Consider the following 27861-nt stretch of genomic DNA (forward strand, 5'->3'; position numbering starts at 1 on the left):
CAACGCCATTGAAGAGAAATTTTGAAATTATAAATGAATTGAGTGGCTTCTAAAAAACATTTTGCTATTTTTTTTAATCCATTTTTAACAATATTTTTAGATGAATTACCTGGTGTCATATCAGAAAAACCTATTAAATTATTTTCAAAGTTCTTAAGCAGTTATAAAAGTTTCTTGATTCCATTAATACTCGTGCTGACTAAACTTCTTACAAGGATAAATTATTTGTTTTTGGCCTTATCTTTGAAAATAAATTTACTAACAGTGAAAAACATTAAGTGTTTTATGAGTAAGCTTTAAATTGGAAGAAAAATTTATTTTTGAATTAATTTTCTTGCACTTTTTAGTTAATGATATATGATAAAATGGATTATTTATTGATCAAAATTTATTTACAATAATTAGGTAGATAAAAAACGCTCCAAATGATATAAAGTTTATATGAAAAGTAACGTTTTTAAGCAAAAAACGATAAGACATACTCAAGTTGATTATAGCGGGCACACTTGACGTTCTCTTAATTTTTTCAAATATTTCCAAATTACATTTTCATTGGGTGAAACTTCTAGATAGTTCTATATTAATTTTTCAGGTTTATTAAATAAGTACGTATAATACCCATTTAACTTATGTATTTATTCAACATAAACAAATTAAACTCTAATAGAAAATGTATTTGGCTACTACTTTAAAATTATTATTACAAAAATTGTTTCTAAAAAATATTCTTTTATAAAACTTTGGGACTAAATAACCCAAATTTAATACAGGGTGTTTCAGAACTGTGGGATCAAACTTCTGGGGGTTGTTCAGTGCAACAGAAGAATCCATTTGAGTATAGGAACCCATATCCGGAAATGCGTCACTACGCCACTACGGCCCTAAGATGCGTTAAAATTTATAAAAAACATTAATTACCTAAATAGGATCTGCTGCATTTATTTTTACCTTTTGTACATGATACCATAACAACAATTGTTTAAAATCAACGTTTATCAATGTCAATTCTTATTTGTTTATTGCTAATAGAAAACTTTACCAACCAAGAATTGGCGGATATGCATTTGGCATAGCGAGCAACAAACTGCAGAGCAGCATCGCGGTTGTATCATGAACGTTATCCCGAACGACAGCATCCTGGATACAAAAAGTTTATTGCGGTACATCGGCGGCTCGCTGAGACAGGCATGTTTAGGACCAAGATGCATGATACTGGTGCTCGAACCGTAAGAACGGTCGAATTTGAAGAAGAGGTGCTTCAGCGAATTGCCGATGAACCATCATATAACACACGTGATGTTGCTAAGAATATGAATACGAGTAACGCTTCTGCCTGGCGGGTACTACACGAGCTCCATCCTTAACACTTCCAGCAAGTTCAAGGTATGACTGCAGCCGATTATCATTCTAGAGTTCAATTTTGTCGATGGCTTCTGGATCACATCATTGCACAACCAAATTTTTTACGATATGTTTTGTGGACCGATGAAGCCTTTTTCACAAGAGACGGTATTTTTAATAGTAGGAATAGCCATATTTGGGGCGAAGAAAATCCTTATGCAATTTTTCCAAGAAAACATCAGAATCGTTGGTCTGTCAACGTATGGGCAGGCATTGTTGATAATTATTTAATTGGGTGATACCTTCTACCGAAACGGTTAACAGGACCTATTTATCTGCGTTTCTTGGAGGAAGTTCTCCCAGAACTCCAGAACTTGAAAATTTTCCACTAAACGTTAGACAGCATATGTGGTTTCAGCATGATGGAGCGCCGGCTCACTTTGCTGTACAAGTACGCGAGTATTTGGTATTGAGCACCGTTGGATTGCCAGAGGTGGAGCAGTTTCTTGGCCTCCTAGGTCACCCGATTTAACGTCGCTCGATTTTTTCTTGTGGAGACATGTAAAGTCTTTAGTCTTCGAAACTCCAGTAGAATCAGAGCTAGACTTAATTGGACGAATAACAGCAGCATTTGAAATCATTCAAAATAAGGATCAAATTTTTAGTGTAGTCCGCCGAAATCATGTGCGGCGCTAAATCGGTATATTGAGGTTGGAGAAAGACATTTTGAACAATTGTTGTGATGGTATTAAATACAAAAGGTAATACAAAAATAATAAATGCATCAGATCCTATTTAGGTAATTAATATTTTTTCTAAATTCAAACGCGTCTTAAGGGCGTAATGACACATTTCCGGACATGGGTTTCTATACTCAAATGGATTCTACTGTTGCACTAAACAACCCCTAGAATTCAAAAAAGTAGTCCATTTTTCTCAAAGAGACCTCTTGATAATAAAAATTCAGAGATTAGAGGGACACAAAGTTAATGGTCTCAAAAGATGTTTATTTTTTAAAAAATGATTGCACGTGTTTCGCCCTAAGGCATCGTCAGATCTAAAAGAAAATAGAAAGCAGCCCTAGTACAAAAACAACAATGCATAGACACAAATTACAATATAGAGATTTGACTTACCGGTAAAGCTATTGGATTAACACCACAAACATTCAAGTTAAAACAAAAATAAATACATACAAAATAAAAATAATGTTGACGTTCACATTAATTTCGGTGTCAAAACTAATTAAATAAAAGTAAACAAAACAAGCAGAGTGAGGTTAAGTTGAACGGGAGAACGGAAAAAAAGCAAAAAATAAAATAAAAAATAAAAAGTGAAAAATGACTTGGTCGAGAAATGAACCAGCGACCATCGGCAAGCGCTTGACTTACATGCTATCCAGATCGTGATAAATATTGTTGAAAATTAAATGCGGTTCAAAGGTAAAAACATTATTCACACAAGACAGTACAGGACTCCTTTTTGCCCTTGTGATCTCCATCTTCTCTAACAAGTCGAGCTTCTTTCCCTTGGGGCACTTATGAAGGATTTTTACATTTTCCGGGATGGAATGAAAGTGTTTTGAGGCCAATAAATGACTTGCAAAAGCCGATTTAGTCTCGGTGATTTCGGTATCTTTGTGTTTATTATATTCTCTTAAGTGTTCCTACACTCTCGTTTTTATTTTCCTTCCAGACTGATCACTGTAAACGGCATTGCAGTCCCCGCAGTTAAGGGAGTAGACTTCCGGTTGGGATAAGGGTTCTTTTTTATCTTTAATGTTTACCAGCTTATAAATAATGTGTTTGAAGTTTTGAATGATATCTGTAAATTATAGGTTTTGAAAAATTTTGCCAATCGGGAGGAAATACTACCAAAGTAAGTGAGGCAATAAAATCTACAATTTTTAATGCTGGTGTTATGGGTTAAATTATAGGAGAGCTTGTACTTGAAATAAATTTTATTAATTACACTTAATGGAAACCCATTATTTGCTGCAATCTGTTTAATTGTAGCTAACTCTTTTTGAAAGGCGCTTGCTGATAATGGTATTTTGAATAACCGGTAGAAAAAGGAGTTGAATGCAGCAAATTTATGAGAATACGGGGAATTAGAATCAAACTGGATAATGTTGTCCATCGAGGAAGGTTTTCTATAAATATCAAAGGTGATTTTGTTGTTATCTCTAGTTAGCAAAAGGTCTAAAAAAGGAAACTTACCATCTTTTTCTTTTTCTAAGGTAAAAGTTATGTTAGGATGTAGAGAGTTTAAAAAATACAAAAAATTTTCCAGTCCGAGTTCATCCTCACTCCAGGCCAAACAGACATCATCCACATACCGTTTGTAAAAAACAATATCCTTGGCAAAGGTACTGCACATTATCCTACTCTCCAGGTTATGCATAAAAATTTCACTTAAAAACGGGGACAGACAAGAGCCCATCGCCAACCCATTGGTCTGTTTGAAGAAACAATTGTTAAATTTAAAAAAGTTTTGGTCGAGAACAATCGATAACAAAGTTAGTTAGGTAAGGAGGTTTTATTACAAAAAAATAGTTTAGGTAAGGAGGTTTTATTTAACAAATTCAAGACAAGATCAACGCAATCCTTGGGAGGTATACTTGGAAAGAGGTTTTTAACATGTAAAGATATTAATATCGTTTTTTCAGATATTGGTGTATTTTTAAGGGTGTCAGCAAAATCTATAGAATTTTTGGTGGAGTAAATGTTAATAAATGCTGTAATATCTCTTAAGACTTTATTAAGCCACGAGGATAGTAAATAGCAAGGTGAATCTAAAAAACAAACTACAGGATGAATGGGATAGCCAGTCTTATGGACCTTGGGTAAACCGTAAAGTAAAGATGTTTTCGTGTTCATGGGGTATAACTTATACTTATTAGTGTGAAAGAAGTCGAGAGTGAGTGCGGTGTTATCTAAAGTATTTTTGAGTTGATTAAAAAATGAGTCTGTTGGGTCTCTAGGAATAGGTACAAACTCATTTGAATTCAAAAAATGCAGAACTTTTTCGATATAATGACATCGCTTCATGAGTACCAAGCAATTACCTTTATCTGCCTTCGTGACAATCAAGTCGTGAACCCTGATTTTGTCTTTAATTGTTTTTAGGATTTTCTGATTACAGTTCGGCCATTTTTTGTCACGAACGCTCGAATTGAGGAAAGTAATTAACTTTGATCTTAAAATATTTTTCAGAGAAATATCTGTGTTTTGAAGTATGCTTTCGGCCTCTACTGCTAACGTCTCCCTACACTGAATGTTGCATGAATGAAGCATTATGAGAAAAATTCAATTTTAAATTTCGTTTTAACACATCCTCTTCCTCTTTAGAAAAACAACGTCGGAGAGGTTTAGAAAGCGTTTATGAAAGTTAAAATGACATTTACCTGTTATGCGTTACTTTTCTTCGTAGGTCATGTATTTAGTTTTTTCCCGCTTTAAATTAGTGAGTTTTCCGCCAAGCCTGAGAAAAGTTTTCTCCCCGAATGACTTAACCTCGTCTCTAAACTTAGAATCTAGATGAACAAATTCTATAAAAGAAAACATTAAGGTAAGGATAAAATACAAGTATCCCAAGGGCAAGAAGCTTGACCTATTAGAGAAGATGGAAATCACAAGGGCAAGAAGGAGTCCTCTACTGTCTTGTGTGAATGATGTTTTTACCTTCGAACCGCATTTAATTTTCAACAATATTTATCACGACCTGTATAGCACGTAAGTTAAGCGCTTGCCTACGAACCCGATGGTCGCTGGTTCATTTCTCGACCAAGTCATATTTCACTTTTTATTTTATTTTTTACTTTTTTTTCGTTCTCCCGTTCAACTTAACCTCAATCTGCTTGTTTTGTTTACTTTTATTTAATTAGTTTTGACACCGAAATTAATGTGAACGTCAACATTATTTTTATTTTGTATTTATTTTTGTTTTAACTTGAATGTTTGTGGTGGTAATCCAATAGCTTTACCGGTAAGTCAAATCTCTATATTGTAATTTGTGTCTATGCATTATTGTTTTTGTACTAGGGTTGCTTTCTATTTTCTTTTAGATCTGAAGATGCCTTCGAGCGAGGGCGAAACACGTGTAATTATTTTTAAAAAAATAAACATCTTTTGAGACCATTGACTTTGTGTCCCTCTAATCTCTGAACCCCTAGAAGTTTGATCCCATAGTTCTGAAACAACTGGTAGTCACATATTTTCCATTCCCATGAAGCTTTTTCTAAATTGCGCCGAATACTCTTATTTAAAAAGAAATTAATTATCCGACATAACTTCTTGGTTTCCATTTTTATTAACTAACTGCTAATCATACCCATTTAAATTATGCATTATTTAAATATAAATCAAATTAAACTCTTACAAAAAATTGTTTTTGATTACATTAGAAAAAAACGTTACCGAAGTATCTCAGGAAAAAGAGTTCCCTATAAAATTCTGATAAATATATATAAATATTGATGAGTTTTTAAGCAAACATGGGTAAGGTATCTCAGATTTAATAGTAAGAGATAAGTTTTTTATTTTATTGAAATTTTCAAATATTCTGTCAAATGGTCAATGCTCTCCATAATTTATTATAGTTTATTATAGTTTTATTAAGTGAAGAGCATAAAAAATAAATAAATATTAGTCTTATTTTAGATTCTGTTAGTGTATTGCAAAAAAAATTAAATCAATTAACTGATATTCTGTCCATATAAAAATTCACAAATTAAAGATGAGCCTAAACGTTATTTCATTTATAAAACCCGTTTTTCATTTTAGCTTTTAGCTTTATGCGAAAGCACGCCACATGGTAAAATATAATGGCAAAAATGTGTTACTGTTTGCTAGAGGGCTATCGAGTTTCTTTTTTTTTTTGCTGGCTCAATATAAATTTAAAAATATTATATTGTCTATATTATAATATAACTCGTGTTTTTATTAAATGAATTATACAGGACGCAGGGCTTTAAATAAATTTAAATCGCAGACCTTAGTCAAATATTCAGCTCCGCGACTGAATTTGAATGTATAATGAATATACTTGAGCGTCGTATAAATTATGAAAATATAAATGATATTTATAGATTTTTTTGGCGCTTAAATAAATTTTATAAAATTAAATTATAATTTATATATAGAATAAAAACGATATAATAAAAGCATTTCTCGAAAATATTAAAATATAAAATTTTATATCAAAAACTATTTCAGTCTGGTTCACATTTTGCTTTGTTGGCATAGTTTGAGAAATGGTTTATATGTAAATATAAAGATTGGGTTTTCCTATTTTGCTTTATCACCGTTTCATTTCTGCGTTTTTATCTGCATGTGTTTTTCTCGCATATTTTCTACGAGTGCATACAAATAACATAATTTTATTATAAATATTTAGCATATTTTAGACCGAGATGGGGATATAAATATGATAGTTTAGCTACTCCCTTGTTTTTCGATTTAGATCATCTGGAAATTGTATTATTCTCGGACAGTGTGCACAACTATAAACGAAAAATATAATTCGATTCTGATTATTGCAAGTACTTTAAAATAAGATGTCCGAAAATTGAACTTTCTTCTCTACAGGGTGGTCCAGTTTAAAGGTCATTAATTTTAATACGTGATAGAGAATTTAAAAAAAATAGACTTTAATTATAAAGTTTTTCTTAAAATCTTTTGACGATTTATTTATTACTCTGAGACCGGTCGAGATATGCAAATGAAGTTTGGTGGCTTTTAAGAGGAAGTTATCGCGTATTTTTTGACAGGCATTAAGAATTTTATGTTTTATGTATATTATATTTTTACATAGTAAGCGTATATTGATTAATTTATAAGGCTATAATAATAATTAATTAATACTAATATTATAATGTTAGTAAGAGCGCTTTAGGGTTATGTATGTGGATTTTTTAATAGCTTCTGAACCAGTTTTGGTGACGGGGTGCTTAGCTCGCCAATGGGGCAGTATTTTGACAGACCGGAACAATGCGGTATCCCTTGGATGTATTTTTATTTTTATTAATTTTTGGGGAATTTTTTTGTTTTTGTATGTAGCTATTTATGCTAAATAATGATATTATTATTATTATTATTATTATTGTTTTATTAAAAAACAGTTACAAACCGAATATAGGCAACAAAACACATGTAAATGTTTTTCTAAATAGTGAACTATTTACAAGCAAAGAAAAAAACCTAATGAGCAATAATTTCTATGCAATTAGGAGAATGCAAAGAAGCATTACCGAGTCAACACGAACTAAACTGCGCGCTAAATTCCTTCGTTTAGGAAAACAATGAAAGGAAATGTTCCGCGAGAAAAGCCTTTTATTACATCTATCTCTAATTCCGGTAGTTTTCAAGAGACGGCAACAAAAAAAAAGGTCGGTTTTAAAAATTTATAAAACGCTCGTGTCTTGTCAATTTTAAATTAGACTCGTAAACGGTTTGAAGTACGTTATGCTAAAGGTCAAGTGTCAAGTTTTATGTAAAAATTGTTTAGAAAAAAATGTTTTTAATTTTTTTTTTTTTTTACTATTAATTTATTTTATTTCTCGAAGCAATTATTACACTCGATATTAACAAGATAAATACAATATCAAAAAAAGAGAGCTAGCACAAGGAGTTAAATACTATAATGATAGGTGTACGAAGGTACTCCGTAAAACGAAAGCATAAGCAGTAAAGAAATGAGACTAAATTTACTTTTAAATAAAGAAAGCCGTTCTTTTAAATACGTGTTTCATCGTACGTAGGATGCTGGGAGAGGCGAACATTGTTGCTCAGAAGAAGCTATCAAATAAAGTTTATAAAAGAATAAAAGCTAAATCAAGAATTTAGCAACAAAAAACCTATACCTACTTTTATATTAATTTGTCGGGAAAATAGAAAAGAAAATCGCCACATCAGTGCGAGTTTAAAAAAATATAATAACAAGATTAATAATAATGAATAATGAAAATAATGTTATTTTTTTGGAGAGTTTTTTCTTTAAAATACATATGTATGTGCGCCAAATCAATTTATCATCAAAAAAAGTTATCGGCCAAGGAGATTGACCGATTTTCCAGTGTTATATATTATTTGAGGGACTTGGGGCAACAAGGTACAATAAGTATATAAGCCACATTTTACTGAAAAATTAAAATTCTTTATCATTTAACTGGAATGTCACAAACCATTTGCAAAGTAATTTAATTAGAACCCAATTTGTTGTTTGTTGTTTTTGCAGAATATATAGGATATTTTCAGTCAGCAACAAAGCGGTCACACAATGAAAATCATTTTAGTTCAAATGAGTATAGCAGACAGAGATTACTATCTAACTGATAGTGAGCTTGAATCTAAAATAATGGTAAGTAAAAAAAGTTGTGTCTTAAAGTAAAATTAGAGACTAATATAAAACCCTTTAAAGTATTATTTAGAACCTTAATTGTGATCATAACTATTGTGATAATCAATACTTACTAATAATAAAGACTTACATATTTTGGATCATTAGAATAAAATACTAAGACCTCAAGCCTGTACTCCAGTAGGTGCACAACATGTGTACCTTTATCATCGATACATGTTTAAGACTAAGAATTGGTGTTATTTTTTTGTTTATACAATCAGTTAAATCTTTTGAATTTTGCTTGATATCTAATCTTAGTAAATAATCACCCTAATATATTTTTTTAATTTTTAGCCCTAAGACATTTATTAAAATAGAGTAAACATGATAAGAACTTTAAAAATTGATTTATGCAAATAAAACTATTGAAGACCTGTATGCATAAATGACAATAAACTCGGGCATGTTTACAATGTAAATGTCTCTATAAAAAATTTATCATCACTCTGTAATAGGGCATCATCCTCTAATAGCAACAATTAATCTTGGTATATTTTTTATTTTCCGGATAAAAGACTTTTTCATTGTTATTAAAAAAATGCCTAAAAAATTAGGTTAGGTATTCATACTACTTACTAACTTGTTTTTAGATTATGAAGAACCACACCTCCTTCACTAGATCTTGTACGTACGTATTTCAGTCACAAACTGACAAGTATCTGACACCAAGTCTTTGATTTCCTTCTAGTTACTTCTTGTGCCTCCTCCGCTCCTCTGCTCCGTATAGTAGAATAACATACAGTGAAAGTCGCTTATAGCGACGGTGAAGGGACCACGAAAATTACGTCGCTATATCCGACCTTCGTTATATACGATCTGTTTTTTTTTCTAGCAAATTAATAAAAGATAGACTTTACGATAGCCAGAAGAAATAAAATTCGCTATCCAATTTATTTAAAACAATTTATTAATTTACTAGTTTACAAATTCACAACATTTAACAGATACATATGTATGTATGTAGTACCTACACCTTCTCCAGTTTTAAGACTTGAAATAATCTGTGATTTTACTCTGTTTCTTTGTTCGAGTATCAAAATAGATAAATTCAATTTTTTTCTCTAAATTATTAACATGGTTTACCAATATTTCGTCCGATGAGGAGTTATACAAAACAAACTTTTTAATAGTATTAGTGGCTTGAAGAGCTTCTGCTGCAGATGAAGGTTGAAATTCTTCCCCTTCTGAACCCTCATCTTCGCTTTCCTCTTTGTCCTGAGAGAAGGATAAGATGTCGTCTACAATTTGTTCTTCATTTAGATTGTTGCATACTTCCAAATTATTTTCTGCATGTAAGAACCCGGTCCTTTGATCATCTGACAATGCAGTAGACTTTTTTATTACAGCCAGCGGAACCTCATCTTCCTCTTCAAAATTAACATTAATTAATTTAGCCAGTGGAATATCATTTTCTTCATCAAAGCTATCATTTCTAACATCCTCACTTTCTACGAAGCCTCCATGTCTAAAACAGTTGGCAATTGTTTTTGATAAAACTCTATCCCATGCTTTAGCGATCATTGATACTGCATCTAAAAGATTAATACAACATTCTTTGCCTTGTTCAGCATTTTCTATGATTTTCATTAAGTGAAACTTTTTAAAATGCACTTTTAATGATCGAATAATCCCTTGGTCGATTGGCTGCAGAACAGAGGTAGTGTTTGCTGGCAAAAACTCGAGTTTTATGTCTTTAAATTATCAACTTTCGGATGAGCGGGACAGTTGTCTACTAAAAGTAAAATTTTTTTCTTGGTCTTCAACAACTTTGCATGCCATTCACGAAGAATACTAACAAATTAATCAGAAGTCATCTAGGCCTTTTTGTTGGAGTTGTACACGACAGGTAATGTCTTGATATGTTTGAATCATCGTGGATTTCTCGACTTGCCGATCACAATAAGTTTAGGTTTATCCGATCCTGTCATATTGGTAGAACTAAGATTGTAAATTCGTTCCTTTGATAATTTTTCGCCGGTACAAGTTTCACCCTTGAATTTTAATGTCTTATCTGGGGTCAGTTTATAAAAAAGTCCTGTCTCGTCGGCATTATATATTTCGTCATCCTTATATCCTTTTCGTATTTCAGGCCAGACAGTTGTTAACCAGTTTTCACGTACTCCTTGAGGCACACTGGCAGCTTCGCCACTTATTTTCCCAAACACTATTTTATGTCTTTGACGAAAACGCTTAATCCAACTTTCAGAACATTTAAAGTCCACTTTAGCATAATTCTTCCAAAATCATTTGCTTTTGCCTGTAATATTGAACCGCTTATGGGAGTTCCACGACTTCCCTGACTTTTGAACTACTTGAGTAAGGCTTGATCGATATCTGGATGTTGAGATAACTTGAGTTTTTTCTTGCCTAATAAATTTTCGTTGAACGCTTCTTTAATTTTATCCTTGTTCTTCAAAATTGTGGACACACTTAAAGTGAGATAAATCAAATTCAGTAGCTACAGAAGCATTTCTTTCAACAGATTCAAGTCTTGCGATAATAAGACCTTTTTCTTCAATTGAAAGAAGGTATTCGGACTCTGAATATCGCTATTTCTACAATAAATTGGAAAGTTTTTTTTCTTAAATTTTGTTAGTATACTTTTTGTTTTATTAATTGCGGAAGCTTATTATAAAAATTAACATACGCATACATGGGGCCACGCGCTGCTTATATTATGAAAGTCTATGTGATGGAATATTTAAAGCGCTTGATCTTATATTATTCTCATGCTGAGGAACAAGGTGACTAAAGACTAAAATTTTTTGATAGAAACATAATACATTCAATTTAAAAGATATATAAACCTGGAAATGTTAGAATATTATTGAGACTTTAATTTCTCTCTGCATGAGGTTCCTACTCTAAGTAAGTGTAAAATGCCCAAAGTTATCTTTTGAATAATAAAAAACTCACGCTATCGTACATCTCCTCCCGAGAATATAACTCTATATCGCAAAATCGAATAATTTTATAATAGAATAATAAATTGGCACAGTATGTAGTTAGCAAGGTGTTTTGCAGCAGAAAATCGTTGAACACTCTTAAAGAAAACTCAAACAGAGTTCAATTTCTTACATACATATCCAACTTGAATATCCCAACTCAAACTGCGATCAATATGAATACCCAAGAAACGAGCAGTCCGTGACAATATTACGCTCTAAGACAAGAACTGCCATTCCTTAGGCACAATCCACACAAAACGGGTATATGGCGGTGGCGTGCGACTGGCATGGAGCTGGAATGGAACGGACGTGGCGCGCACAATTCACATAGAAAGGGTTTCAATGTGATTATTGTCATTTATTTGTTACGTACATGACTGTGTAGTAAAGTTAAAATGCTTCAAAAAAATTAAAAGGCAAAGGAGATACTGGATACATCCCTTGTGATTAAATAAAGGAAAAACTGGTGGTTTGTTTAATGTTATGCGGTAGCTCAATATGTACCCTGAACGTTTTCAAAGTTTCTATCGAATGTCTGTTTAATGTTTTTATAAAATACTAGCTTTAGTAAGGGTTAAAATTGAAAAGAAATCTACGAATAGGAGAGAGTCTGTCAGTCCAGAGGAGAGGTTGTTAATAACGCTGAGGTAAGTTGAAGAAAATATATTTAAGTGAATTTATTTCTGTTTAATCTAAAACGAAAAAAAATAACGATAATGTCCTCTAATATTAATTATTGTAATGCATAGATTCACTCAAATGAAACTCGTCTGTGTTCCTGTGCGGTACTGAATCTAGATTTCTATTTACCGAATCTTCAATCCAAGATTGAGAACTATCCATTGGGGTAGTAGAGACTTCAGGAATGGTTGAGGATAGTATTTGCTTGGTTGCTAAATTCAAAATTCCAATTTTGAAACAATTCATGGACTTCATATTAGTAAGAACACTTTAAAAAAATGCCAGGTCCAAGTCAGGGAGGCATTTATTTTCGTGCTGTTTTGGATTTCCAGCAATTGTTGCTTTTTTTTAAAGTACTGGTAAGCTTGCTGGTTGAGCTCATTATTAGAGGTTGAGGCTGCTAACTTCTTTTTCAAAATCATCTCCTTTCTGTAATAGTGCTTTAGGTGCTGTCATCGCTAACGGTTGATCATCGATAGACGTACTGGAAGATGGTACAGGTGACCGAAAGGAACGACTGGATACAATGTTATCAGGTGAGAGTAGATCAGCATTGGAGTTGTCTTCACTCGTTATATTGTGACCCCGTTTCAGCTACGTGGTGGGTCAATGATACGTCGGCAGACTCTTGATTTTTAATGTTAGATGTTTAAGAGCACGAAAATCAGTGGAATGCGCTTTTGGTATGCTAACAACCAAGTTGGGGCTTCTACAAACACTTATTCGATGTGATCCTGCTAAAGTTGATGTTCTAATTCAAGCAATGTGTGTGTTGCAACGCCATTAAGAAATGCGATGGTACATTCTCAAGGCCTTAATATGAAAACGTTATACTCGGCCATTTTACTTCAGTACAATTAGTACAAAACGCTAAAAATATGAGAATTTACCTAAGCAAATATTTAAAATATCGCGCCCCTCAAGTCCTCACAAGGATAGATACTGTATATAAATTAATTACAGGGTGGCAGGCTGGGTCAGTAAAAACGAAACAACGCTGATTTGTCATAGTTCCATTTTATGAATATATAGAATTTTGCTATTCTTACCTTCTAGGAGGAGGGGCGACTTTTACCCCTAAATTTTAAATGGGTTGAGGGGCCAAGTGATAGCGCAGCTTGAAGGACTTTCAAATCTCTTTTTGAAACAAGAATTAAAGGACCTTTAAAATCAGGTATAGGTTCACCCCTCAGTCCATTTAAGATTTTAAGGGTGAAGGTCACTCCTCCTATAGTGTAAAAATGATAGAATTGAAAATATTCATAAAATGCTTTGCCTTAAAAAAAAATTTAGAGGTCTTGGTGTTTTTTTAAAGGTCGGGAACTATGGTAAGTCTTTCTAAAATTTTAATTAGCCCACCCTGTATAATTTGTAATGTAAATACGAGCTTAAACATATTTTGTTAATTAAGACATACTTATCATTTTTACTAAATTTATTTGATACTTTTTCCCATTTTTCATCTTGTGCACTTCTATTGCAGTAATCCGACCTTCTATAGTCGTATAGAACGGCATACTGTTGCACTTTTTCACAGAACTCGATATTAACAAATCGTCCCGCATTTTAGAAAATAGACCAAAAGAAGCAATATAAAATCACTGTTTAGTATATGGCATTTACCACTAGTGTAGGCCACTCGTGGCGTCGAAGTGACGGGCGATGGCGTGACTTATCACGCCTTTGCCACGCCATTTCTATCTATATTGCCCCATAAACGAACATGCAAGTGGCACATGCGTCTACCACGCCAGTCCCACGCCACCCCCATTTGCCCGTTCTGTGTGAATTACGCCTTAGGCGCGTGATAAGTCACGCCACCACCAGGCCACTTCGACGCCACGAGTGGCCTACACTAGTGGTGAATGCTTTATACCAAACAGCGGTTTATATTGCTTCTTTTCGTCTATTTGGTAAAATGCGGGATGATTATTTATTTAATACCGAGTTCTGTGAAGACGTGCAACAATATGCAGTTCTATACCACTATAGAAGGTCGGATTACTGCAATAGAAGTGCACAAGATCAAGCATAGGAAAAAATATCAAATAAATTCAGTGAAAATGGTAAGTAGGTACATGTTTATTAAAAAAAGATGTTTAAACTCATGTTTACATTAAAAATTGTACTTTTGTTTCAGTAACAGAGTGTAAAGACCGCTGGAAAAACATTCGAGGAAGCTACTCAAAATATAAAGCCAAATTAAAAACAAAATCAGAACAAGGAACAAAACGAGTCAAAGAATATTATTTGGCCCCACATCTCTCCTTTTTGGATCCTTTCTTGAAGTCTTGTAAGAGCAACGTGGATCAAGAGCCTGCCGACGCATCATCGAGCCACCACGCAGCTGAAACGGGGCCACAATCTATTGAGCCTAAAGACAACTCCAATGCTGATGTATTTTCACCTTATAACATTCTATCCAGTCGTTCCTCTCGGCCACCTATACCATCTTCCAGTACGTCTATCGATGATCAACCGATAGTAATGAGAGCACCTAAAATACTACTACAGAAAAAAGATGATTTTAGAAAAAAAAAGTTGGCAGCTTCAACCGCTATTAATGAGGTCAATCCTTAAGCTTACCAGTACTTTGAAAAAAGGCAACAGTTGCTGGATATCCAAAACAGCACGAAAACGAATGCCACAATCGATCCTCCTGACCCAGACCTGGCATTTTTAAGTCCATGAATTCTGTTCAGAAGCGGCATTTCAAAATTGGAATTTTGAATTTAACCGAGCAAATATTATCCTCAACCGTTCCTGAAGCCTCTACTATCGCAATGGATAGTTCTCAATCTTGGATTGAAGATTCGGTAAATAGAAATCTAGATTCAGTACCGCACAGGAACACGAATGAATTTCATTTGACTAAATTTATACATTACAATAATTAATATTAGGGTAATATTATCGTTATTTTTTTTATTTTAGATTAAACAGAAATAAATCACTTAAATATATTTTCTTTAACTTACCTCAGCGTTATTAACGACCTTTCCTCTAGACTGACAAGTTCTCTCCAATTTGTAGATTTCTTCTCAATATTAACCCTTACTAAAGTTAGTATTTTATAAAAACATTAAACAGACATTCGATAGAAACTTTGAAAACATTCAGGGTACATATTGAGCTCCCGCATAACATTAAACGAACCACCAGTTTTTTCTTTATCTAAACACAAGAGATGTATTCAGTAACTCATTTGCCTTTGAATATTAGCCAAATTTACAAGGTTCAACATATCTTGATCATCTTCGTCATCCGAAAGCATTGTAACTTTACTACACAGTCATGTACGTAACAAATAAATGACAATAATCACATTGAATCCCTTTCTATGTAAATTGTGCGCGCCACGTCCGCTCCATGCCAGTCCCACGCCACCGCCATACGCCCGTTCTGTGTGAATTGCGCCTTAGAGTATTGCTGCTGGAATTGGAAAGTTATAAACCCTCAAAATATTGAATTTTCACAGTTTAAGAGGAGTCACTTTTATTTTAGTAGTAGAAAAAATTAGTTTACATAACTTTTTCAGTATTTACCAATAGAATTATAGTAAGATTTTTTAGAGAGATACATAATAGAAACAAACTATCCTTACAAACAACCTTTGATAAAAAGAAAGATATTTTGCCAAAAACCAGAACTATTTTTGGAATGCAAACATATAACTTATTCTAGTTTGCACAAGATTTTGAAAAATAATTTACTACGATTATTTTCGTTTTCAGTTTACATCTCAAGAAAGGCCCCGGGACCTCCAATTTCCTTAGCCATAAGGACATCAGTGGCAAGCATGTTTCAAGCGGCAACGTTGGATAACAATAACTGTGGCTCAGATATTTTTAATATCCAGCTGAGATCCGACGAAGCGATTTTCAATTGGACCCTCAAAGTTGACGTAAAGCGAGTCGAATTTAATATTTCCTTTAGGTAAGTCTTCACGTAAATATATCTTTTTTTAATGATATTTAATTTCAAAATACTGTAACAAAGACGAGTTAATGCAAAACTCTTTTAGTAAGGTCAAAGCTAAAAATTACAGACATCTCAGTGGGATTATTGTTTCTTGGGAAAATGCGTTGATGGGGTTTCTTTTGTAAATACAAATTTACCTCGGTCGCTTTTATTGCCACACATCCAGAACATTTTACGAAGAATCAACTTAGCTTGGAAGTGCTCCCTTTCAATTTTAGGTTCGCTTATGCGGAAAATTATTTTCTTTTTGTTTTTAAAGATTTCTTTGATCTATAAAAAGGTTAAAGAAAGTACATTTTGAAAAATAAATTTTTAATATAGTTTAGCACTTTGCTTTTGCCTTTTAAGCGTTTTACTCGAATACTACCTAGTCAAAGTTTTACTGACCTTTATACATCCTGGATTATCTTTCCTGGGTAATCCAGGTAATCTTATCTTAATTTCTTGAGAGATATTTGATATTCAAATAAATTGTTCGATCAAATCTGCATTCCAAAGATCTCTTTCATTTTGATAGACATCTATCTACTTAGTCTTCATAAATATTTTAGATTTTAGAAGGACTACTTAATTTATCATTTTTATCTTATAAACACTTTCTTAGACTTATTACATTTATATTGCTCTTATGTTAACATTTATCTAGTCTTTGATTCTGCTAATCACACCGAGAAAAAACTTCGTTAACGGTTAAAGAATGATCGATTAACCCAATGAAAAACATAGGGTTAATAGGTGCCAATGAAATAATCTAATTCTCGCAATGAAAGTGGTCTAATTGGAGCTAACAGATATTTTTTTAATCACAAAATAGTTAAATGGATTACTATAATCGAATAGATATATTGTAGGTATAAAATTGATTAATAACCATTAATAAAAACTTTGATTATGGCAATCGAACTGCTCGTTTATCACAATAAAAAACTTTTTTATTATTACAACAAAACTCTTTGATTGTGATAATCAAATGGCTTATTATTATTAGAAAAAAAAAATTGTTTTATTATTAGAATTTATAACCTTCAATATATCAGAAAAAATTTAATGAGAATTACCTAATAATTTCATGAAATTGTTTCTAAACGGTATTGCAGGTTATAAATTGTGTTATAAGAATAGAGAGATATACACTTTCACATTATAAATATAATTCTTGTGTTTTTTTTTAAATAAATTATCAAATGTATGTCTGCGAATAGATTTTAATAACTTAATGATAATCAGAACTGTTTCGATATTTTTTTTCAAAATCTTTCATGAAAAACAAAAAACTTTTCTTTCTCACCGTATATCAATATTAACTTAAATTTGATTAAAACTATAACTATTTGTTTAGGGAAGCATAATTAGATGTATAAAAAGACAATAATATGTAACAAGTATACAGGGTGTCCCAAAAGTGATGGATCAAACTCAAACAGGAGATAGAGGATCAAAATCACCCCCTATGTTGTTATGCAATTGTGAATAGGTTAAAAGTTATAGCCATATATGTGTATTTTTTAATTCCAGCACCTTTGTCAAATAAAAGCTTTTAAAAAAATTATACAGTTGATTAAACAATCTGTTTTTTTTTTATTGTACGTAGAAATGATGTGCCTCTCCAACAAAAATATGTTTCTTAAACATTACTTTTTAAGAGCACTAGAAAAACAATTTTTTTGGACTTTTTACAACTTTAAAAATAAGTACTTAACTTTGATGCCATTTTTTTGCGAAGAAAATATAAGACATGTGAGTGACCCTGAACCTTAAAAACTTCTTTAAATCATACTGATTCCAGCAAAGTACAACTTAAATAGATTATTAAAATTTCTTATTGTCTAATTAAATTTTTATTTTTTTAAGAAATAAGCAAAAAAAATATTCCATGGCTAAATCAATATTTTGCTTTATTATTATACGAAAAAATAATAAAATTAAGATAGTAAAGTGTCTCAAAAATGTTTAAAAATACATAAGTATGTCGACTTCTAATACTGACCAATTTATCTGCGGTTATTTTGAAGAATGTTGATTTGTCGTGTTTTTTGTCGTAAACAAAATTTAAAAATAATTTAAAATAGGTAGTGTTGTGTTGTCCAGGTACTGGCTAAGTACATACAATTTTGTATTATTTATACAACTGAACACATAATGCCTTATACCATCCGTGAGTATGCAGAAATGCATTATGTTTATGGATTTTGTAATGGAAACGCTCGAGCGGCTGAAAGGGAATATCGTGAACGATTTCCTGATCGTGAACGATATCCTGACTACAGAGTGTTTCAACGAGTGCATAACGCATACCTGAAGGGGCATATTCCTGGAAATCCTCGCAGAATAGGAAGACCTGATGAAAATGCTGAGGCAGAAGATGACATCATTGAAATGGCATTAGAGGAACCTTCAACTAGTGTTCGCTGCATATCAAGACGGTCTGGTATTCCGAGAACAACAGTACACCGCATTCTACAAAGAAACCAGTTGCATCCCTATCATGTACAACGGGTTCAAGATCTATTACCGGGTGATTATGACAAGAGGGTGGAATTTTGTAGAGAAATGCTTCATTGTAATAGGCAGGATCCACAATTTTTTAACAAAATTTTATGGTCAGACGAATCTAGTTTTCAGAGGGCGGGAATATTTAATATTCACAATTTACACCACTGGGCATATTTTAACCCCAGAATTGTTAGAAATGACCGCTTTCAACATCAATTTAGTGTGAACATGTGGAGTGGCATTCTTAACGGTTCATTAATTGGGCCGTTTGAACTACCATCCAGATTAAATGGTGAAATCTATAGGAGATTTTTAAAAGAAAACTTACCTGTTTTACTTCAGGATATTCCATTAAATATTCGTCAATCAATGTGGCTGCAGCACGATGGAGCGCCCGCCCATTACAGCCTTCAGGTGAGACAGTTTTTAAATGAGGCCTACCTTGGTCGTTGGATTGGACGGGGAGGTACAATTCGTTGGCCATCGCGCTCCCCCGACCTCAATCCAATTGATTTTTTTCTATGGGGGTACTTTAAGGAGTCGGTATACGCCAGGGAAAATCGTAATGAGGAAGAGCTACGCCACCAAATAATTACAGCTAGACTAATTACCCAAAATGAACGTTCATTCAGAATGATTAAGAAAAATTTTAGACGCCGATGTTGGTTATGCATTAGATTTCGCGGCAGACTTTTAGAACACTTATTGTAAATGATAGAAAAACTATCATGTAAAACAATAAACCATTTTTTAATGTTTTTTGTACCTTATTGCAATCCACCAACCCAACAAATATTTATTTTAAAAAATTGGTAAATATTGATTTAGCCATAAAATTCTTTTTTGCCTCTTTTTTGAAAAACTCAAAATTAAAATTTTCATGCCTTGCTGGAATCGGTATGAAACGTAGAAGTTTTTAAGCTACAGGATCACTCTTATGTCTTACATTTTTGAGAGAAAAAAATGGCATCAAAGTTAAGGGTACTTATTTTTAAAGTTGTAAAAAGTCCAAAAAGAAATTTTTTTTTAGTTCTTTCGAAAAGTAATATTTAAAAAAATATTTTTATTAGAAAGGTACATCACTTCTAGGTAAAAACAAATAAAAAAACGCATTGTTTAATCCACTGTATAATTTTTTTATAAGCTTTTATTTGACAGTGTGCTTGAATTTAAAAAATACATAAAAATGGCTATAACTTTTAAACTATTCACAATTGCATAACAACATAGGGGGTGATTTTGATTGAACATGACTCCCTCTATCCTCTGTTTGAGTTTGATCCATCACTTTTGAGACACCCTGTATAAGTTTATTTAAACTGAAAGTTTCAAACAAATACTCAAAAAAGGACGAAAACTTTAAAGTCCTAAAAATATGTTAAACTATATTATACTAATAGGGTGACCTTTCGGATATGACCGTGTCTTGTTTCTTAAATTTTCAAATTTTTTTTTAGTAATTAAGGGCTCGTCAAAGGCCTAAAATAAAAGAAAAATATGGCATAAGTAAAGTTCATATCAGTATTATTCATATAATAGATTGGTAATTACAAAGTAATTATAAATTTAAAACTCTAAAAAAAATAGAGTTCGTTAAATTTTGAGAGTAAAACTTAAGAACATCTTTGCAACCTATTAAAACGATTTTTGTGTAATAAATAATTTTTTTGGTGATTTATAAATTTACCAAAAATACTTTTACAACTTATAGATATCACAATAAATAATATGTTAGGATATACAATAATTTTCAGCAAAAGGATATTCAGCAATTTCACTTCTTGTTGGTCTCCAGTATATTCCTTTTCTGCTTGTTTTAATATTTGTTGGTTTAAATATGTATGGCAACACCATAATAGTTTAAAGAGTTGGATCTGTAAAAAAACTTAAAATTATTATCAGGTATCTATTTAACTATTTGAGTATTTATAATTGGAAAACGCATTTAATGCAACAATGGTATAAAAACTTACCTTGGTAATCAAAATGTTACAGCTTAATTTTTCGATCTTTGATTTCGTTCAGAATGCCTTTTGACACAACAGGCCACGTTTGGTATATTATGTCTTTACATTCAGGGAGTCATAGATTAAAATCAATTTCTATCTAAAAAAACATTAAAGGTTTACAAAAACAAGGTATTCCATTTGATTTCATTTTATATTCTGTTCTTTTTCATATAGGTAATTTGTAGCTAATAAAAAATTTTCTTCAAATTACAAAAAAATTTCTAAAAGTACAAACAAAGATTAAATGAAAGCATTACTTACGAGGATTCCACTGTTTTGGCTTAACCACGGGTACCTTGTGAACATTGGCAGTCCATATATAGAGCAACTAAATTTAATTTGAAATTCTGTTCAATCCCGTTTGTACTCTTCAGATAATCTGTGGTGAATGTAATATATATATAAAGACTTAAAATGCCAAGGGGTGTATATTTGTCACTGCAAATAAAGGAAAAGATTATGGAAAAAATAAGAATTGGAGAAAAGCAGTCTAAAAGACTTAAATTTAAATAAATCCATAATATCCAGAACTGTTTCTTATTTTAATAGAAGGGGTACTTTGGAAGGAGTTCCAATAATCTGAGAAGTATTTACAATTCACACAAAATGTATGGTATGGAGCCAAAAAGTAAATTTAAATGCTGTGCTAATAAAGCACTTAATAATTATTTATGCATTGAATGTTTGGGAGTTTTTCACCCAAGCTGTCTGGAAAGGGATTTTCGGTCACATGAAAAAATAGGACAAACAAACATTTTTTGTTCTAATGTGTGCAAATCAACTGCTTCCTCACCTAATTCTGTAAAATCCGTTGAGCATGATAATGCACTTAAATTGGTTGCCGAGCTTCAATCCACGCTCAATGAAAAGAACAGCTTTATTGAACTGTTTTCTACAGGATAGGGTGACTGATTTGCATAAGGAACTAGAATCTAGGGATAATGCTTTTCGAAAAGAACGCAAACTAACTTAGGACTTCGAGGAGGATATATTGGAAGCAGAGCGCAAAATGGTTGAGGAATTAAATAACAAAAGAGAAGAGGTTATTAAGTTGCGATCTGAGATTGATAAGTTAATGCTGAATGAAGACCTTTTGAAAATTTCTATTTCTGATCAGAAGGAAAAAATATCTTTACTCCAGAAAGATCTAGAAGAAGCTAATTCGATATGCAAAAAAATGATTACTTCAATTAGACTTCTTGAAGCTGAAAATCAATCATACTCTTGTGAAATAGCTTCTCTCAAAAATGACATGGAGGTATTTAAAGCCTCTAACTCACGCGAGGAAGTTATCGAGGATTCTTCGGATATCGATTGACACTCATTGTACACTTAGTACAGAACTTGACAATCCTTCTAGTACCAAGAATTTAACAGTACCTGATGTTAAAGAGTTTTTTGTTACAAGTAATCCTGTTGTCAATGTATGCAGAAAGCAGGTCCTGGTGTTTGGTGATCAGACTGCAAGAGGTGTAGCCTCTGGGATGACACATTCTTTGGACTCTAAGATCTATTCTATTCACGGTGAAGTTCACTCCAACTATACTTTATCCCAGATGGCAAACCGTATATTTGAATTAACCACTGACTATGTTAGTACGGATAATATTATTGTTTGCTTAGATTTAGGATCAACTTATTTTGACTGTCACTCCTTTTATGGTTTACTTTGTTTGGGTAAATTCACTAATTTAACTTTAAGCTTAACTTACGATGATACAAATAAGTTTAATTATTTTCATGTGGTATCTATTTGTAAGAGATTTCTTAAGTCCCAAAGGGCTTCAGTAAGAATTTTCAGCAATAACTCTCAAAATAATAAATTTAGAATTAGTAAGAGTGATCTTTGTGTTCGTCTGGTTTTGTTTGTTACTGGTAGTTATGCGTTAAAAAGAAATTTTGTACTCTCCCCCGTTCCATTATCTAATATTAATTTTGATAAGCATTCCAGTGGCTCTAACTCTGATAGTTCTCCTCTTACTCTTAACTCTACTTCAGCTGATACCTTGGTTAATTCTTCTTTTTTAGGGTAGGCAACTTTGGCGCATGCATTTCTATTATGCTTTTGAATATTCAATCACTGCGCGGTAAATCTGATGATTTGTATATACTTTTAGACAGTTTAAATTTTCCAAACATTGTCTTACTTACTGAGCACTGGTTGAGAAATGAGGAACCAATTTCCCTTCCTGGCTACTCTGTAGCTTCCAAATTCTGTAGGGCTGGCCTTGGATATGGTGGCACTGTGGCTCTTGTGCATCAATGTTTTTGCGACGACTTTGTTGGTTTTGGCGATTTTGATGATCTTCGTGTCGAAAAGGAGTTTGAATTCTCAATTGTTTATTCTGGTAAAGCCAATTATTATATTGTGTGTATGTATCGTTCCGCAAATAGTAGTATAAGTACTTTTTTAGATAGGCTTGAACAATTCCTTTTAAAATTTTCTCCTAAAAATACTATAATTCTTGCTGGAGATCTTAATATAGCTTTTGAGGATGGGGAGAATAGGGCTACATTGGATTTAATTAATTTGCTTTCCTCTTTTAATATTTCTATGCATGTTAACAGCCCTACGCGTGTAACAGGTACCACATCAACAACCATTGACTATGTTGCCTCCAATATACAGGAGAATGTAATTTGTAATGTATTTGATCCAGCTTTGTCTGATCATAGTGCCATCCTGGCTCAGGTGCCATTCAGAAAAAGATACAAATCCAGAGGTTTGGGTAGAATTTACAGCACAAGGAACTTCCGGTCTTTTGACGCAAGATGTCGATCTTTTAATTGGGACTCAATATTTTGTGAGCAGGATGCTCTTGCTTCATTTCACGCATCTCTTTCAAAGTTAGTTGATAGATACTTTCCCGTTCACCCATTAAAAAATCGATTTAGGGACCGGAAAAGATGGTTAACTCCTGGTATTCGCATTTCCGGTCGTAATCTTAGATTTTTTGGTATTTTAAAAAAGTTCTACCCGATAAATAATTTTGTATTGTCGCTATTCTCGAGATATCGAAAAGTTTACCGGAAAGTTGTGTGTGAAGCGAAAAGACTCTATTATTCCAAACGTTTGAAATATTCCTCCAATGAGCAACGCGAAGCGTGGTCAATTGTTAATGAGGTTGTGTCCAAGAGTAATGGCTCTCAAGAAGTGCGGATTGATTCTGACATATTAAATAGGTACTTTTGTTCGGTTGCTGATATCCTCACAAAGGGTCTCTCTTCCACTTATGACCCTCTCAAATTTTTACCTACCACTAGTGGAAACTCATTTTACCTCAGCCCCACTACTCCCAGGGAGATTTTTTGCACTATAGGATCGATGAAAAAGAAAAGGGCATCTAGTGACGATGGTATTTCAGTGAATTTATTGGGAAAACTTCCTTTGAGTGCTATTAAGGCTCTTTCTGATGCCATTAATATTTCATTTCAGTTGGGCACATTTCCTCTTTGCCTAAAATTAGCAAAAATTTTGCCTCTTTATAAGGGTGGTGATCGTTCTAGTCCATTCAACTATAGGCCGATTTCAATTTTGTCTACTTTATCTAAGTTAATTGAAAGACTTATGAAGGATCGTCTTTTAAGGTTTCTTCTGGGGAAAGGGGTTCTTCGAGATGAACAATTTGGTTTTCTATCAGGGAAAAGCACCTCTTACGCTATGTTTGATTTTTTGTCCAAACTTCTCCAGGGTGTTAATGGAAGAGAGGCGACTGCGGCGGTGTTCTGTGACTTGTCCAAAGCTTTTGATTGTGTGAGTCATAGGATACTGCTTCAGAAGCTTTCTGCTTATGGAGTTAGGGGTGTTGCACTGAAGTGGTTTGAGTGCTATTTGTCTGGTCGCGAGCAGTCTGTGTACCTTAATGGTGACTTTTCTGGTATAGAGTCTGTGGATTGTGGTGTTCCACAGGGGTCAGTTCTTGGTCCCCTTCTATTTCTTGTATACATTAATGATCTTATTACTCTTAGCATATGTGGACATTTTACATTGTTTGCTGACGACACAACGGTTTTATGGTCGAATAAAGATCCCAAGCAGCTTGTCAGAGATGTTGCAGCCAATCTCCTGAAATTAAAGCAATGGTGTGATTCCAATCAACTTTGCTTAAATATGTCAAAGTCCCACATTATTGGTTTCAATTTTCAAGCTGAGAGTCTTGATTTTGGTGAGAACGTATTGGACATGGTAGACAATTCTGCATTTCTTGGTTTAGTCATTGATAAAGATTTAAAGTTTTCTGACCATATAATAAAGTTAAATAAAAAACTTCTGGCTGCTTCTCTGTTAGGGCAACCGTTCATGAACTGAGGAGAGATGTTGCTCGTGATGTGTACTTTGCTTTGTTCGAGTCGCATTTAAGGTATGCTCTTCCATTTTGGGGTGCATGTTCAAATTATCTGTTTCAGTCTGTTTTTGTGCTGCAAAAGAGGGCTGTCAGAAGTTTATTTAGGGCCCATTCTAGAATGCATTGTGGTAATCTTTTCAAAGAGAGCCGTATTTTGACCCTACCATCATTATTTATTTTGGAAACTGCATGTTTAATATTTAAAAATAAGAACAGTTTTCCAATCCGACATCACAGTTATCCTACCAGACAGATTAATAATATTCCCCTTCCTATTCCTCATTTTACATCTATCAAAGATTCATTTATATATCGCGGTTTAATGATTTATAATCACATTAGCGTGGAATTAAGAAGTGTTCAGTCTTTGCGCCAGTTTCGTTGTAAACTGAAGTCATATTTGCTCCTAAAAGCCTTTTATTCGATTGAAGACTTTTTTAAGGCTGAGGATGTTGTGTAGTAGATGCTAAGCTTTTAATCTGTTAATTTTAATTTTGAACATACCTTTATGTGTCCCTTTATCTCTGCTACCTTTGTCTACATGCATGTATTTTATTTTATAAAGATTTTGTTTGTAACATTTTCTTTTGCATTTTTTTTTTAGGCATTTTATATGTTGTATAAATTTTTTATATTTGTTTTAAAAAATCTGATTTGATTGTATTTATTTTCTGAAGCTTTGTCAATAAAATTCGTGTACATGTACCAAATTTTCGACAATAAAGTACTTGGAAAAAAAAAACTGTTGTTGTTGTTGATCTGTTAAGCTTAAGTAGGAATTTTTTTTCCTTAATTTATAAGTTTCTTGCTATGCATATCGAACTTAAAAAGGTTCAATAGCAATAAATAGAAAATTAAATAAATCTTCTTGCTCAGGCGTCTTTACAGGTGATTTTAGCACAATTTCGTTGTTTGTGGACAGATGAATTTGCGGCCTTAAGTGCATTTTTAATATTGCAGTACCTGTTCCATAGTTTGCTTCTTGCAGCTATACCTTTTTTGTTTTTTCCATTAGACACATAGGGAATATAATACGTTTCGGCATTGAGAAAAAATTCTCAATTTCCTCTGCTATTTGAAGAAGAGTACTGCTTTTAATTCTTAAAAAAAAAAAACGTTTATGAGGGACTTAAATAAATGATGAAAAGTCTGTTAAATTACTTGTATTAATTTAGAAAGGGCTTCCATCAATAAAATACTCATTACCGCGAAGTGATATAATTTCATTCACAAGTATCTTAACTAGCTTTTGTCGAAGATCATTATTACGGAGTTAGTGCGGGACCGTTTCCCCTTCTGCATACCCATTGTATACAGTGGTGCCGCTTTTTTAAATTTCTAAGTCACCAATTTATTCCCTTAGGAATTCTCTTCATAGAAAACTAAATGTGATTGCCTAATGTCGGCTCGCCAAAGATTCTATATTGACAACACTGCCAAGGTGCATTATGGGATGCGCAGATTATTTGCGGTAACAATTTAAAGCAGTTATTCTATACCTGCAATCGCAGTTTTAGGCAACGATAATCGTTCTACTTCTTTAGTTATAATCAAGCGATTTTTTCGTTGCTATTTTATAGCCCTAATAGGATATTATCACTAACCGTAAACGAAATAAACTCAATTGAACTATTTGATTGTTGCAATTTATCAATTATGTGTTGTCAATAATATGTTTTTCAATTAGATGATTTTCCCCATTTTAATACAATTGAGTGGAATAGGTCCAATCGAAAACTTTAATTGAGCCATTTTTCTGGGTGCAGTCTTCAGGTTTATCTCTTTTTTTATCGCTGGTTCATGAATGTAATTACTATCTCTCCTTTCTTGTTTAATCATTCTTACGTATTTCCCCTTATTCTCTAATTTAAGCTTTACAAAAGAAAATATTCGGCTGGAGTCTCTTTTAGAAACATAAATATACCCTTTATAAACTTGAATATACTCCGCATCAAGCAACTACATCTGAACAGATTACGAACAACCCATTTAACACGGAACCTTCCCTCGAACTTTTCGGTCTTGCTGTTACGAAAATTTATTCGTTTTTAATGGTAGCAGTAATCTACGTTTACTTTATTCCCAAAAAGGAAATTAATAAGTGACACAACTAATTATTAATCTTCAAGCTATTCTGTGCAACTATAAAATCGGATTTTTTGCTAGTTACTGCCTGAAATTCGTTTTTGAACACCATTGATTGTCTTATGTTGTTTTGTACCCAAACTCAACACAAAAAAAAAACAGTATAATATATAGGTTTGTCTAAAAATTCGAAAAAACATTTACTGCCTTTTGTAAAATCTAACCTTCTGCAAGTTAGAATGGCAGCAAGTGCAATATACGATGGAGTATTTTGTCATGCAGACTGTTGGATGCTGGCTTTTTATGTTGAGCCAGCTGATTTTAAATTTAACTTCCAAACAAAGACCAACGAAGTAAAAATCCACCTCCTAACAAACTTAATAGATAACTGATATTAGCGCATGTTCATTCAGTCAATATCACACTACCGTCGAGAACATGCGCCCAGAGTAAAATATTTACCTAGCGACGTTACAGTAACCGTTGATTGAAAAGGGAAAAGATGCGCAAATACTGTATAAAATTTCGTGACCGCGGCAGCCAGCCGTTCTTCGCTTTATCTAGCAATTTAGAAGC

The 27861-nt window shown here is 32.8% G+C and overlaps 1 protein-coding gene across 2 annotated transcripts in view; it reads left to right on the forward strand.

Annotated features, from left to right (window-relative positions):
* LOC126737949 (uncharacterized) overlaps window positions 1-27861 on the forward strand; it is a 541322-nt gene that overhangs the window by 110537 nt on the left and 402924 nt on the right. For both annotated transcript variants that reach the window (XM_050443074.1, XM_050443084.1), the window contains exon 2: window positions 16106-16307. In XM_050443074.1, the coding sequence (XP_050299031.1) occupies window positions 16106-16307 (202 nt within the window). The remainder of the gene's footprint in view (window positions 1-16105; window positions 16308-27861) is intronic.

The sequence above is a fragment of the Anthonomus grandis genome, chromosome 1 (genome assembly GCF_022605725.1).
Source record: "Anthonomus grandis grandis chromosome 1, icAntGran1.3, whole genome shotgun sequence".
NCBI lineage: Eukaryota > Metazoa > Arthropoda > Insecta > Coleoptera > Curculionidae > Anthonomus > Anthonomus grandis.